This window comes from Thunnus thynnus, chromosome 10 (assembly GCF_963924715.1).
Source record: "Thunnus thynnus chromosome 10, fThuThy2.1, whole genome shotgun sequence".
NCBI lineage: Eukaryota > Metazoa > Chordata > Actinopteri > Scombriformes > Scombridae > Thunnus > Thunnus thynnus.
This window is the reverse complement of record NC_089526.1, coordinates 32,145,000-32,161,352: the sequence shown is the minus strand read 5'-3', so window position 1 is coordinate 32,161,352 and position 16,353 is coordinate 32,145,000. Positions and strand designations below refer to the sequence as shown.

Genomic DNA, 16,353 nt, shown 5'->3' with positions numbered 1-16,353 from the left:
GCAAGCTAAAGACCAGCTAGAAATGGGGGTTCTTTAAGGGTAAAAGGTGGCACTCATGGCATCCCAATTTTGACCTTTGTTGCATGTCATGTCATGTCATCTTCATCTCTCTCCCCCCTCATTTCCTGTCCATTCTCTACTGTCGACTTGGTAATAATAAAATAAAATACCCAGAAAAATACAAAAAAAACGTCCAAAAACCAGCAACTACTAGAACTGATTTGTCATGCACCAGTCTAGTGCCAACATGCATTTTAATTACCTGTTTAACACTAAATAAGCAAAGGTTGAATCTGTCTTAAATTCAGTTTAAGTTGATCAGTATATTTGAGACATAAGAAAACTGTCATTTTGGCAAAGCATCACTGAGCTGTTCACTGTGTCCAATGTGGTAATAAATCTTCTATATTGCTCTATGACACAAAAGGTTCTTGTTTTGTAGCTCCATACAGGTTGAGGCCTGATCTTTTGTTGGAAATGATACCTAATCTTGTCTATGATTTGGCAGAAATAGTGAAAAGCCAGTGGAAAAAATCACTTCCTGACCATCATTTCAATCATTACCATCTGTTTACTGTAATTGTACCTGGAGCGTTATTCATTTTACCATGATACATTCAGGTTTAAAAATGACACATGGACAACTGTTCCAGCGTCCTGAATTTGCTTTCCTGAAGCCTGCAGATACCCTGCCTCAATGCAAATATGTACAGCCTTATAACATAGGCCCAGTTTCTTTATGTGTGCGCAGAGCGTCCCCGGCCTCTGTGTGTGTTCCGCTGATGTATGCGGCCGCCTGCTGCTTCTTCTGCGCTGGCCCGTGTAGCAGCTCAGCTCCCTGCTGTTTGACTGACAGGCTTCTGGTGATAGCTGCTTAACTCTCACCGGGGGTCACCCACTGCCCCGAATCCCCTCTCTGACCTGACAGCTCTTTCTTCCCTCTGCTGCTGCCTGAAACCCCCCCCTGCTCCTGCTCTCTGGGCTGGATCTTCACTCTCCCTTTCCATTCTCTTGAATTACCTCATATCCTGTTTGTGAATTGATTAGTTTGAGTATTTGAAGGACACATTGCATTTTATGCTGTTTGAAATGGTTACTCTTGCTCAGGTACTATAGTTGTGTTTAAGACTTAAATTTACTGCTGAACTGAAAGATTTAGAAAAATGAAATTCAAAACACAGATGTTTCATGTGTCCTGTGTGACAAAACAACATTTTAAACATTTTTAAGAGTCTTTTTCCAGTCTGTAGCTTCAAAGGATATATTTTTTGAAATCCAAAGAAGAAAAATATTTAGACCAGACGTCAGCGTTGTGAACATCTCTGTCTACTCCTTTAGTGCAGCTCTGCTCCACTGACTTCAACCTCTAGCCATGTTTTCTCTGGCAAAGCTCAGGTTACACTTTTTTTTTATCCTTCAATCCAGAAGCTGTTTGTGTTGGCTGAAAGATGTTAGATCTGTATAGTACAAGACAAGATGCACCGTCCTACTGATACCAGAGGAGAACTGTGCAACTCAGCCACATGTCTGCAATTGAATAACATGTGGCTGTGGGTGTGCCGTGGGCAGATGCTACTGTATGTAACCTGTTTTTGTTGAGTTTTGCACCCTGACAAGTTTACATTTGATGATAAATCACTCGTTACCTCTAGTTTTGGAAAAGTTAGTTTCTGCTATCATCATTTTCCAGGAATATTAGTATTGTCCTGGAAAAAACAGTAATGGGCAAACCATACTGTACTGTGTCTGGTATTGTGTCTTTCCTTAGCATACTGACAAAACATGGCAACTGCATCTCAAGTCAGTCCCATGCTCTTGTTTTTACCTTTCTGGCTTACAAAGAGACATAAGCATGGTGGCAAAATGGCAGAGGTGATTGACAACACTGTTACTGTTACAGTGTAGTAGATAGATACATATTTGATGGTGTGGCTGACATTTTTAACATGATGAACCAAGTGTTTGGGGGCTGATGGATCTCTGTGGTAATCTGAAATCATACATATCTTAAGCTGATCTGAGCTGATTTGGTTTGTACAATGGGCAACTCATGCAGCTCACTATTTTTAAGTAATTCTACCTTTAGCGCCTCTGATATGTATAGTTTACAGTGGCATGGTTTGGCAGATCTGTCCTCAGCATTCAATCAGTTTGTAAGTTGATCTGTGACTGACACAGATTTGTAATTGTCTGTGCTTTGGATTGCCTGTAGATCGAAGCGATCATTGCCACGGTAAGGGACTCCAACCTGAAGCTAACACTGGCCTTCGGGATCGGCATGCATCACGCCGGCCTGCACGAGAGAGACAGAAAGACTGTGGAGGAGCTGTTTGTCAACTGCAAGATCCAGGTACGACCTCACCCTGTACACCAGGCTTGACTTCTGTCTAGAAAATGCTGAGTACCCTTGATATTAGTAATATCAATGTTGTGCAATTTACACTTTATTTCAAAAATGATCAGTACAGTTTTTTGTGGATAGCTCTTAACATCCTTTCCTTGGTCTCGAAACAAATGTAATTTTATTTGGATATTTAAATTTGTATCACTTCAACAAAATACACAAAAGTAAATACATGATCACACGTTGTGTGTGTCCATGTGTCTGTGTGTGTCTGCAGCTAATCTCACATACTACCAGACCCGTCAGCCTTACATTTTTTTTTATGACTTTATTCTCAAGGATCTCTTGTGGTTGCAGGGATTCACAGTTGTTTAAAAACCTATTTTATAACGCGTTTTATACTGCCATTGACTACTGACTCTTCACTCCTCTTAACCAAGCATGTGAGCAAGTGAGCAAAAGGCATGTCCAGCAATCGGCTGGGCTAAAAACAAGGCTACCTAGTCTGTTCCAGGCCACATTTTGGCCTTTGTCGTGGCTCAAAAACTGACATCCTTAGAAAAGTTTGGTCTCATCTTGAACCAGAGCATCTGGAGATTAATCCCATAGCCAATATGTTATGATCCATTAAAGTTAAACATGATACCAGATGAATAAATCCCTGTCTTTGTTAGCTTCGCTGCCATCTTTGCTGTAAGGGAGCTGGAAGAGACAATTGAGTGAGATTCGACTCTTCTTTGTTTGGGAGGGCAGAGGGAGGTAGGGAGGGGTTTTATTGTGTGGTGTGTGTTATAACAAAATGTTCTAAATAAATAAACATGTTTAAATTTAGAAGTTTGGACTGATCGTTCCATTTATTGGTTCCTTATTAAGTTTATACAGTTAGGCAAACCCAGAAGGATGCTCTCTTACAACACCATTACACTATTCTATGCATCTTAAAGAAAACTGAGAATAGGCCCCCAAACATACCTGGTGGAGATCTGTGCTCCACTGAGTGCACTATTTTAGTTCCCATATGTATTTCTCTAACCACCCCGTCATTCACCGTGATTGACCAACTCAGCTTCATCATGTCAATGTCAATGCTATTAACCTGAGAGAAAAACGTAAAATTCCTTGAAATATTTGTATAATAACTTCCCTCTAAAGATGTGTTCACCTGCAGTAGCACATAATGGTAAATTCTTAAGCAGACATAAGCACACTCTTGATAGATTGGTAGATGGACTGTGTATACATTTACATAATACCCATGTTACAACACTCAACACTTGCTTTACTCTTAAACTACACATAACTTAATACATTTTGATATTTTCATTCCATATAAATTTCAGTTCTCGTATATTTTTCGTTCATTTAATATGTACCAAGTTTATCCAAATGTATGTTGTTTCTTGCCTGTTTTCTCAGGTTTTGATTGCCACCAGTACTCTGGCCTGGGGGGTGAACTTCCCTGCTCACCTGGTGGTTGTCAAGGGAACTGAATACTATGATGGAAAATCCAGGCGCTACGTGGACTACCCCATTACAGGTACACAGCCCAGTCCTGTAGGTTGTTAACCTACCATCACATAACAAAAGTTTACATTATAATCGTGTATTTTAAGCAACAGTTAAACTTTGTAAATACACTGAGGGAAAGACTTATTTATACTGGTGCCAGAAGCAAGGCCACAAGGCAGCAAGGAACAATAATTTTAAAAAAGCTGTAGTTAAATTTTGGATTCTGATTCAAATCCTGGAACAGAATTGGTGACAACAAAAAGTCACCCTGTATTTATAGGTTATTTCATGAATATGGAGCATTGAGTCAAGATGCAGTTCTCTTTACTGTGTTTATGTGCTGTGTGTGTAGATGTTCTGCAGATGATGGGGCGAGCAGGTCGACCTCAGTTTGATGACCAGGGCAAAGCAGTCATCCTCGTCCACGACATCAAGAAGGATTTCTACAAGAAGTTCCTCTACGAGCCTTTCCCTGTTGAGTCCAGGTAACAGTCACATGCCTGCTGTCTTGTTTATATTCTCACAGCATTGTATAAAAGACTGAGGATCTTGCTGCCTTTACAAGCAAGAATATTTACTGAGCATTAAACAAACATGGGTACACCCACCTGTAGGCTGTAAATAATGACAAATCCCACCTGTTCTACATCAATCTAGTCCACAAACATGCTCATCTCCTCTCTGTGTAAGGTAGTCTGTGATGATTGTATGTTGTATCCTCAGCCTCCTCAGCGTGCTGTCAGACCATCTGAATGCTGAGATTGCTGCAGGAACCATCGCGTCCAAGCAGGACGCAATGGACTACATCACCTGGACTTACTTCTTCAGACGACTGGTGATGAACCCCAGGTCAGGAAAAACCTGCTCACACCTCACATCATTAACAAGAACAGCAGTTCATGCAGAGCAAAACTAAAGCAAATACACATAGACACACACATTCTTGGCTGATTGTCACAACCTGGTTAGAGGAGAGCAGTGCTTCAGTCAAACATCTGCTGTGTAGACAGAGACCATTCCAGAACATTCCAGCCTGTTGGTATTTACACGGCTGTCAGCGCACATTTACCATTCAGCTCATGACTGCGGCCTGGCTGTAGGATTCTACCAATACAGGTCTCTGTAACTTGATACTGATCATTTGGGATTAAAGCTAAGACTTTATGCCTATATTCAGTGTCTGACCATTTTCATCAAAACAATGACACGCATTTGGTATTCCACCAGGACTGTATTGTGGAAAAGTCTCAAACAACATTTCTGATTATCTTTTGGTTAATACAGACCATGTAAACACAACATCCTGGTTTTGAATTTGGACCAGGACCTTTGATATTATCCCCCTACTGCATCTCTACTAACCTTTCCATCTCTTCCTATAATTTAACAAAATAGTTTAAATCTCTCTAACAGTGCTGTGACCCACGAAAAGAACACTAGTGCCTCTACTGCTACCATTACAAGCTTATTAGTGGAAGTAATATCACCAGTAGTATTAGTAGTAGTAGAATTAGTACTGTATTTTTATTCTTTTTAACAATAGTGCTATTACTCAATCACTGAGTCAGTACTGACTGCTAATGAATGTCCATACTTGTAATGTGAGCTTTTTACAACATGACAACATATGTACAGTACTTTACAATAATCTTCATTATCTGCAGGTCCTTAAAAGTCATGAAAATTACATCAAATTAAATCTACATCCATCCATCCATTTTCTTCTACTTATCCTATGCCCACCCTTCTCTACTTCCTCCTGCACTAAATGAAGGCATTCCCAGGTCAAATGGGACATTACAGTATAATCCTTCAAGTTTGTTCTGGGTCTGGCCCAGGCTCTCCTCCTCCAATTTAGATGTACCTGGAATACCTCCACATGGAGGTGGAGGTGTCTAAGAGGTATCCTGATCAGATGCCTGAACCACTTCAACATATCAGGAGTGGTTTTATGTCTGAACTCTTCACCCTGCATTTAAAAATGTGCCCAGACACCCTGCAAAAGACACTCATTTCAGCCACTAGTATCAATGGTCACTCCTCAAACCTCATGCTTGTAGGTGAGGGTTGGAACATATGTGGACGGGTCACTGTCATCAGGGGTGGATTTAGTGATTTGGGGGCCCTAGGCAAACTCAGTCATGGGGCCTCCTTCGCACTTTATTTTCACTCTTTCTCTAATTGAGAATATTGGTAGTGGTGGTGGTAGATAAAGTACTTAAATCTTTGAACTAATAATACCACACTAACAAGACTATATTAAAAGTCCTGCATTCAAAAATGTACTTAGGCAAAAGTTCAGAAGTATTATTAGATCAATCGACTTACATTTACTAAATGTCAAAACTGGACACTCTCCACTCCACAGTTGCACCCAGAGATTCTGTCCATTGTGATATCAATCAGCAAATCAGTGTCAAAGGACACCCTCACTAAGAATGCGCTTAACTTACATGCAAACAGAACTCTCATTTTTGTTATACTTGGACCAGATGGACCACAGCAACACCATAAGATACCCCTGGACGTATAAGTCCCCTTTGTTTTATTGCTTCAGTCTTATTTTGATGTAACTGTAGTGGTTTTAAGAGATTCTGTACATTAGGTAAGACTTAACCATAAAGCAAGAAACGAAAATAACATACAATGATCCCATTCACATAAGTAGATGGGACTGACCGTATTCTTTGTATTACATTATATGCATTTAAACCCACAGACATTTTAATAAATCAAAACAGAATTTGGTTGCAGTGTGACCAACATATTTTGCCTTTATTGCATGCTCTTTAAACAACAGTTGTTTAATATCAGCACCCTTAAATTCAGCTTCATGTTACATGCAAGAATACTGAATGTCTTAAATGTTGCATATGAATGTGCAAATCCCCTGACACCATTGTCTCCATGCAGCTGTGTTTTATATCTGAACAGCTAATCTATCATTACTTCTCTCAGGCTTTGATCCCCCCCACCCACACACACATACACAGATACACACACACACGGGGTCCCATGGGTATCGTAAATGTCTGCAGGCCGACTCCCTGCGCCATCAGGAGCCTAATAGTGATGATGCTAATGGCCATGACTTAATCAGACAGGCCATGCCACCGGTAAAGACCTGTAAAATGTGTTCAGTAATAAACACATTCAGCGCTCAGGACTGCACGCTGTTAACATGTGGAGCAATGGGAATGAAAGAAATACTTAACATTAAACACACATTAAATATGGCCATCACCCGCCTCAACTGCTGCTCCAGTACGGCAGTGTGAATGTGATTTCCTCCAACCTGCTCCCAGCTGCACGATAAATGATTTTGTATGATGATGATGAAGATATCATTTGGGTTAATGTAATATGCGAAGTGGGCAATTTTGCATGCATTATGAAGACAACTTTAAAATAACCTCCATCTAATATTCCTCCTCCACCTGTTAACTGACTTATTGGTATTCATCCTTTCCATGATTCATTTTTGTACTTTTCTCTACAACTTTAAGCTCTTCTTGGGTACAGTTTGTTTTCAGAATGTTCAGTCAATGGCCGTGGCTAATGTTGGTTGATCCCCCTGGCTTTATACATTCAAAACAGAAAGCAACTTTTCATATGCTTCCTCCCATCCAGCCATCACAAAACAAGAGGGAGCCTACAAAAGTTTCCCACAGAAAAACAGAGAGAAATACTAGAACACAAGCACAGTTTAACAAAGTATAGTATGCTTAGTAAGCTCAATAACCTCAGTCTTTTCCAATAAAGATTATTACAGATCACTCACAATCAAAATGCTAAGGGGAGACAATTCTTTCTCAAACTCATCTTAAGTTTCTTGTAATACATGGGATAATCTCTCATAGGGAAAACTGGATAGTAGTTTCTTACCACATTGATAGTTTGATGGACATGAATGGAGCCAAGCATGCAAGATTAAAAGGAGCGCAGTATACAACCTGATATTTCAACAATTTAGCATTTTGGCCAGATGAGAAGCTAGCAAAAAGAATACATTGTTTTGGATCCATTATTATTTTAATGCCAAGAAATTTCTCAATCTGTGTTTGGACAGAAGACCAGAATGTTGTGATCAATGGACAACACAGCATTAAATAAAAATAGTGTCTAGTTCAACCAGGTCATTGAACAGTGGACCAACTCTTTAGCCTTGCAATGATGCATCCAGTCTTGCAATCCAGTCTACATGTGTCTTGTGGTGTTGGAGAAGGATTATGACAGTGTCCCTCAGAGCCATTCGGTTGAGTGCCAAGTACAGTGGCGTCAGGTTTGGTCTCTGCTTTTTGCGTATGATGATGGCTTCATCAACCTGTTAGCTCCAGCGCACACTTGGTTGGTTAGTGGTTTGGTGTCTGATAAATCTTAAAATGCATTAATCTGTAGTTTCATCATACATTTTTTCCAAATCAGCATGACATCTGGGTATTTTTGGCATACTGCAGATTTTGCTTTTGTTTGCATACTGCACACTACATGCTACAATTTGGCCAAATCAGTATGCACTGCTAGTATAGTAGGTGGTTTCGAATGCAGCCAGAGTGATAAGCTCAGACATCCAAAGGCAGCTCACAGTAGAACTTCTGCTCCTTGTCATTGAAAGGAGTCAGCTGGTTCGGGTTTCTGATCAGGTTTAGCCATGGATGCATATCTGTGGAAGTATTCCAAGTACATCCAACCAGGAGGAGACCACAAGGCACATCCAGAGCATACTGAGTGATTATAAATCCCATCTGGCCAGGGAACTTCTTGGGACCCCCTTGGAGGAGCTGGAGGGCATGGCTAGGGAAAAGAACTTTTAGGGTACCTTACCTAGCCTGCTGCTACCCGGACCCAGATAACCACAGTTCAATAGTTCAACAGTTTCGCCAAAACATATTTTATATTTCTCCCATTCAAATGTACACAGGTTATTCCCTCTAGCAAACATACCTTCAAGAGTTTAGCATCTGTTTCTATCAGCTTTTAATAAAGCAATGCCAGGTTTCCTTTGCTCTTTTATTTGGCTCTCACACACCATGCACAAATATTGGCATTATGAGCTAATGAAGATTGTCTTTGATTACACTTCTGCTGAGCCTCATGTGGTAACTCTTACGAAACAGAGCTGAGCATGGAACCCATTTTGGCCACTGGTTGTCTTACTTCAGGTAATAATAGTCTAACCTGGGAATCATTTGCTGGTGAGGGCTGGCCATTTTCCATTCAGCTGGACCTTTTCTTCTGTAGCACAAAAGTGCGTACAGGATTCTCACCAGTAGAAATTCCTAATATTAATATTTTCTACCATTTTTTTATGTGTTGTCTATCAGATGGTCATATAAGCACATGTGATTCAATCAATTAATGTTAAACCTTCATCAGTGTCACATAACTAAGGAGAGAAAACCTCAGTCAAGGAAACTCCAGTCAATGAAACTGTTTACATGCACAACATGTGGCAGTGTGGGCTCATACCAACTGATTTACTTCAGCAGTTGAAAATATACCCAGCTTGGCTTCTGGCTATCTGGACTCCGCTGTAGTAACCAATCTGCTGGATTTAGCTTTTCATCACTCAGCACATCTTAAATATGTCCAACAGTATTTATCCCTTCCTTTCCAAAGGTTGTTGAGAGAAGGAGATAAAAGCAATGCAATGATTCAACCATGAAGCGTAGACAACAAAATAAGTACTCAGTTTAACAGAAAAAATGCACAAAATGTCAAATGGACTTCCCTCTGTCTCCTATTATTGTCTTTTCTTTAATCACACCTTTGGTCTTATGCTTTTGTAGTTATTACAGCCTAGAAGACATCAGCCACGAGTCCATCAATAAATACCTGTCCAACCTGGTGGAGAGAAGCCTGCGTGACCTGGAGTGCTCTTACTGCATGGAGATAAAAGAGGTGTGTGTAGTTTTTTTTTCAAGCAGTTATGTAGTCTGTAAAATGACTAACGTGAAATCAAGTTAATTTGTTGTTTCTATTGATGCTGTAGGATGATTCAACCATTGAGCCACTGACTTACGGCCGCATCGCCTCATATTACTACCTGAAACACCAGACTATCCGCATGTTTAAAGAGCGACTGAGGGCTGAGTTGCCCATCCATGAGCTGCTCTCCATCCTGACGGTGAGTTTCACACTGTGGACATACGGACACCTTTGCTCTGTCACCACTTAATAAGTGCACCTTATCAATGACAAAGTTTTTATACAGTACTGTGCAGAAGCTCACACAGATGCTTTCAAAAATAATGCCATGAATAGTTTTTATTTATCAGTTAACTTCATACAAAGTTGAGTAAACAGAAGAAACCTAGATGAAATCAATATTTGGTGTCAGCAAATATCCGTGCCTTCACCATGAATATCCACAGTAAACTATCCAGTTTCTGTGGATATTTATGGTGAAGATGAAGATAGGTCTTATGTGTGTGTTGACCTTGTGACCTTTCATCTCATGCCATGATCACGCCAAAACGACCACTTTCAATAGCGGTTCCCTCACTGGGAGGTGTGATGAAGGCTGAATAGATGTTGTTTTACTACAGTTTCATAAAGATTGTCTAGTAGATGTAAAGCAGATGATGAACCAACTCCAACTGCTCAAAAGTCACAAGTAAGAAAACAAAGATAAAACATCATGAGGCTCCATGCAGACTAGTGTGACTATCAAACCTTGGACGTGGTGTTTGACCTTCACCACATTGTGCACTCTTCTGCTTATGCATTGACTTTTTCCTCACACATCCCCACCTGATTGTGACTGATTTGTTACTACTTTTCACAACTTTTCAAAACTCATGAGACTTCCTTTTTTTGCAGCATTGCGATGTGCTGCTCTGATTTATTACCACAAAGCAAACATACAAAGTGATCAATCAACCAGTCACACTCATGTCACCTGTTGAACTGAATCACACAGATTGTGACACATCTCGTCTTGTTCTTTTCTCTTTCACACAGCACCTCTGCTCTCTCGCTGAAGCTTAATATTTGATGAAAATATGTACAGGTACATAAGTACATTACTCCAAAAATATCTTTTGGGAAAACGTATGGGAGCCAATACCTTTTACTAAGATGTCTCAAAATCTAATAAACGTACTTCTGTTACATCTTGTGAACACATTCATGCTCCCGTGAACTGGACTTTTTGATGTTATTGACCTCTTTGTCTCTAGTAAGAGACCCTATTACTTGTAAGACTCTCAGAATACCAAAATTGGCTTACCTGCATGATGGGGTGTAAGTCATCTACTAATTAAGATCTAATTTAAGTAACACTAATCATCAGCTATGCACATTGTGCTTGATGCTTTCATTTAGAAATTGATAATCAAGCTTGGGTGCTGTCTGTTGCTGTGATGTTACTGAGGTGGCAAAAGTCCTGCCTGGTCTAAATCTACATTATGACCAAGCTGAGAAGAGTTGGATTATTTAAGCTTTGGTGCCTCCAAGCAAAGGCAAGACTTCTGATTCACGTAAGGTCAGTGACAGAAAATAGAATAATGATCTAAGGAATGCACTGTAGTAATAGTCTCTGCAGAGCATGAGGACACACACTAAAGCCCTGCAAACTGAAACAAGATAGGACAGGACCAGATCAGAAGATTTGAGCCAAAGTTGACTTGGATCAGACTCTGCACATTATTTTCTGGTTAAATTTTCAAGCTACAGAGTCTGCCATTCATACTGTTGTATTTTGAGACACACCTATACACAGTCAGACCTGCAGGCTGTTTCAGTACACTTTCTTTCACTTTAGCTCAGGGTGTGGGAAGTCTTTTTGCTATGTGCATGCACAGGTGCATGTGTGCTAAGTGAGAGTCAGACAAATTAAACAGAACTGTTTTCCTCAAATTTGTTTCCAATTAAATGTCTGTAAGGAAAATTAGTTGTAAGTGCAAATAAAATAATAAGACTGCACTTATTTTAGTACAGTGCTCTAAATATTTATTTTGTTGGATATAAACAAGAATTTGTTGTTAAATAAATTGTTTTGAGCCAGTACACACTTTAGCATCTTTTTTGGCCCCAGTATCTGGCAAGCTGGAAATCTTTGCTGTTTGAAAGGCATGACACAGTATTCTTGCAACTTTTCCACTAAGAATCTGTGATCAGTAACATATTTTGTGATATTCTTCTCTTTTTGGCACATCAAGGTACATTAGTGCACACACACACAGACGCACAAAAGTATACACTCACATGCTTTACTCCCTCCTCTCAAATTAGCACCTTTGTCTGAGCTTCATTAACTCTTCTCAGTATGGGGGTTTAGTGTGATCTGTCGCCCTCTCCCATTTACCGATTGACCTTGTGCGTCCCAGCGGTGAGGTCATCCACACTCCCGGCTCCTGATTGGTGGGGTCAACACAAGACATAGTGGTTTCACACCTTTCATTGAAGGGGGGCGATGACATACTGTGTCAAGAAAACTCATTCTTACTACTGCTTTCAGTGGGCTTATAGAGTGTATTTGCCTGTTATGATTCATAAACAAAAAATTCAACAAAAAAATATATCAAGTTAGGAAGTTTACCATTGAGTTCTAAAATCAGATTTTATAACAAATAATATTATAACAAATAAATTAAGTGAAAAATAAACTTGTTTGAAGTCATCTTCTCGGTGCAGATCGGCAAGTTGAGTTACTATAATGTCCTATTTTTGTTAGTAAGCAGGATATCGCAAAAGCCTGTGCTTACCTTTAATAAATGCCACATGTCAATGTTAACATTCTGATACAGATCTGGATCCAGTTGCAGATTAAAGATAAAAAAAACTTCAGGCTTCCTGGTGGTTAAGGTGCATCTCATATCTCATAACTTCAACATGCCCGGTTTGATCCCACTCAAGGACCTTTGTTACATGCCATACCCCTTTCTCTGGTCTGTCTCTTACACTGTCACTACTGCATTTAAAGTAAAAATGCCAAAAGACAAAATAAAACTTTCAAACAAATTAAAAAGATTTTCTGTTATTCAAAACCATGGCAGAGTTTTAAAAAATCCCATAAAAAGACCATGACCAACAATGTGTTGATCCATCTGAGCGTATATCTCAGCTCCAACACATTAGTTCCTATAAAAATGTCAATCTTTAGAAATGCCTCAAAAACATAGTTTAATGTTTAAAAAAACAGCTGGTCACCATAGTTTTTAGTTGTTACTCAAACAGGAGGAAATAGTATCTATGTTGAGGACTATTTTCAGAGGTGGATTTTACACATTTGGTGCACTGAGTGTTTCCAGCAGCAGGATAGTGTGTGTGGGATTGATTTTAAAATAAACTATAGCGTGTGTGTCCGTGGTAATGAGGGAACATGTCACCCAATGCAACAGTGTAGATCACTGATTTATTTTTAATAGTTTTAGGACAACAGTGGAGCCCTATGGCACAGGGGAATAAGAAATATCAGGCTTTGGATTTGCTAACATAAAGCAAGCCTTATCCTTTGAATGTTTGCCCCAGTGGAAATTAAAAAAACTGCAGTAGGCTTTATTTCACACCACTGGCAGAATATTATAGTGTTTGGAGAAAAATAATCCACAAAAGGCTTAATGATTCATTAAGACAGCTTTTTATGCCATGAAGAAATAATTTCACAATGTGGTTAAATGATTACTTGGGTATTTTTAGATGTTATTGAGCCTTTTTTTGTATTACATTATTATCATGTTAATATTTTTACCATAAGGTAGTAAGTCCAGTCAGTGTGTTCAGTGGTTGAACCTGACTTCAATAATGATGCTAACATATGGAGGGGAGGATACTCTGAGGCAGTTAACATCACTCTCCTTTGCACACATGTAGTTGGAAGCAGACCAAAGCATGCCATGCCTGGCTGCCTCCCCCCCAACAAGCTGCACTACAATAGGCCAGTAACCCTGCCGCCCCATCCACTCCACCTCTGTTAGCTACAAAGCACTGGCATGCTCCTCCAGTTCCCCCTAATTGCTGCAGCGTGGCCACTAATGAGCAACACCCACACCTCGCTACACCACCATCTCCCTCCTTACACACTTGTTTTTCTCTCTGAGCACTACACACCACTCAGCCTGTCTTTGTCTCTGTTTACTATCCTGCTGTATGTGTCCTCTGCTTCTGAAGAAGGCAGTTTTCTCATAGTGATGTCAGACTGCACCAAAGAAAAACATTGTCAAAGAAGACAGTCAAATGTGTTGTTATATACAAACTTGCTTACATACAGTACATCAAAAGAAGAAACCTGGCATGGTCTGGGTATTAAACATGGAATGATCTGACAGGTTGGAAACACCCCCTTATTTGGAGGGGAAAACAAAGTCACATGGTAAAATTGTCTTTCCTGCCCCGTCAGACTCCAGTGAAGTGAAGTGTCACCCTGTTCTCTGATCTCAGCAATTTCTTACAACTACACTGAATACAACTATGATTAAAACACAGCTGAAACTATCAATTATTTTTATTACTTCTTTGATTAATCAGTTAATCTTTAAGTCTATAAAATCTCAGATAATTGTGAAACAGGGTCCCAAGAGGTTTAAGGCACTGACCATGTAATCACAATGTCCTTGGTTTGAATCTGACTGGGAACTTATTACATTAAAGGCAGCAAATGCTGTGTGAAACATGCTCATCACCAGTTTGTGTTTTTTTTGTCTGATCAACAGTCCAAAACCCAATGGTATTTCATTTACAGTCATATGAGACAGAAAACTATTGAATCCAAACATTAGAAGAGCAGGAGCCAGAAACTGTCATGCATTTTTGCTTAGTAATGACTTGAAGGATTGATTGAGTGGTGTCTGTCAATTTTCTGTCTATCATTTAATTGACTCTCAATACTAACAAACAAGAGCAAAAAAGTAAAAAAGAGAATGAAGAGCTTTTTCTAAATAGCGGCAAGCCAGTGTCCTGTCTTTTTCCACACACACACACATATATATATATATATATATATATATATATATATGTATGTGTGTATATATATATATATATATATATATATATATATATATATATATATATATATATATATATATATAATTTTATGTATATATATGTGTATATATGTATATAATTTTGTAAGACTAGAACACATTTATTTCTGTAGCAGTTGTACTGTGGACCTGACCCCCACAGTGGGTCTCAGCTGTGTGTTCCTGCTTCTTGTTTTGTTTGCTTAGCTTTTCTCTCTGCAATTACTGCTTCAAAGCTTCCATCAGATCCCCCCTCTTCTGTCTCTGTAAATGTTACTACTAGAGGGGAGTGAAATGGTGTGGAGTTGTTGGTTATGATGTCTGCCTAAAGATCTATAGTCTTTTTCTCCATCACATCCATATGCAGACACAGCGGCACTGAAAAATAAATCATTCAGAGATGATTCCTATTCCTATCCCTCACCTCAGCCCCCACCCTGTTCAGGTCCTTTTTCAGGTCCTGGCTTTTAAAACACTGGCTTTGGCCAGTGATGGATGAAGCCTTAACAGTCCCAGCCAGGGGAGGGGGGTGTGACTGTGACAAATGCCCCCAGCACAGCCTGTTGATGGGACTACATTAACCATAGTTGAACTGGAGTGAATTAGGGGAGAGGAGCCATGCGTGTCTGCGCATCTCTCTGTAAAACAACTACAAACAAGACTGAACACACAACCTCAGCACAAAGAGGAGAGGGATGGCCCATTATTATCATTTTACCTACCCAGTGTATATCACTGCATCATTCTCATTCAATATCTGGCATTCTAGAAAATTTACTTCAAAGAATTTAAAGAACTCAAAATATTGTTTCATCCCTTGGTAGATTTTTATAAGCAGATGTGCAGGGTTTGTAGGTCAGCAGGCCTGCTGAAAACATTCTCCCGCAGTCTTTGGTGAAGAAGGGGGACAGCTGGTTTTCCATGTAGGGAAAACCAGAGAGCACGGGGAGGTAAATGCAGCTGTACAGATGCTTGGATTAAAAAGGTCTGACGGCACTATGCTTCAGACTTCCTGTTTCACTTTTGATCTCTGTCTCTCAGGATGCGGAGGAATACGCCGAGCTGCCCGTCAGACACAACGAGGACCAGCTGAACAGCCAGCTGGCTCAGCAGCTCCCCCTGCAGGTCAACCCCCACTCCTACGACAGCGCCCACACCAAGACCCACCTGCTGCTACAGGCCCACTTCAGCCACGCCCAGCTGCCATGCAGCGACTACACCACTGATACCAAGACGGTTCTGGACAATGCCATCCGAATCTGTCAGGTGAGCTTCACTGGGCAGCTGTCAAGATACAGCACTGCAGATATTAATGTGATAACTGGTTAATGAATCTGTGAGTTATCACTGTATCAACACAAGAAGACAAATGATAATGATTCTACTTTAGGAACAGTTGTGCCATAGCTGTAGATTAGAATGGACTTCATCAGGAAATAGGAATTTCACAAATTACCCTTTTCCACTGTCCCGGTGTACAACGCTTTGTAGTGCTAACCCATGAAATTTGATTGTGCTTGCAAGCAGGGCCAAAAC

The 16,353-nt window shown here is 40.0% G+C and overlaps 1 protein-coding gene across 1 annotated transcript in view; it reads left to right on the top strand.

Moving 5' to 3' along the window:
- The window catches only part of ascc3 (activating signal cointegrator 1 complex subunit 3), a 173,381-nt gene that overhangs the window by 140,007 nt on the left and 17,021 nt on the right, over positions 1-16,353 (top strand). Inside the window, exons 31-37 of the mRNA XM_067602507.1 lie at positions 2,213-2,350; positions 3,761-3,881; positions 4,206-4,338; positions 4,577-4,702; positions 9,643-9,754; positions 9,846-9,980; positions 15,859-16,083. Of these exons, the coding sequence (XP_067458608.1) occupies positions 2,213-2,350; positions 3,761-3,881; positions 4,206-4,338; positions 4,577-4,702; positions 9,643-9,754; positions 9,846-9,980; positions 15,859-16,083 (990 nt within the window). The remainder of the gene's footprint in view (positions 1-2,212; positions 2,351-3,760; positions 3,882-4,205; positions 4,339-4,576; positions 4,703-9,642; positions 9,755-9,845; positions 9,981-15,858; positions 16,084-16,353) is intronic.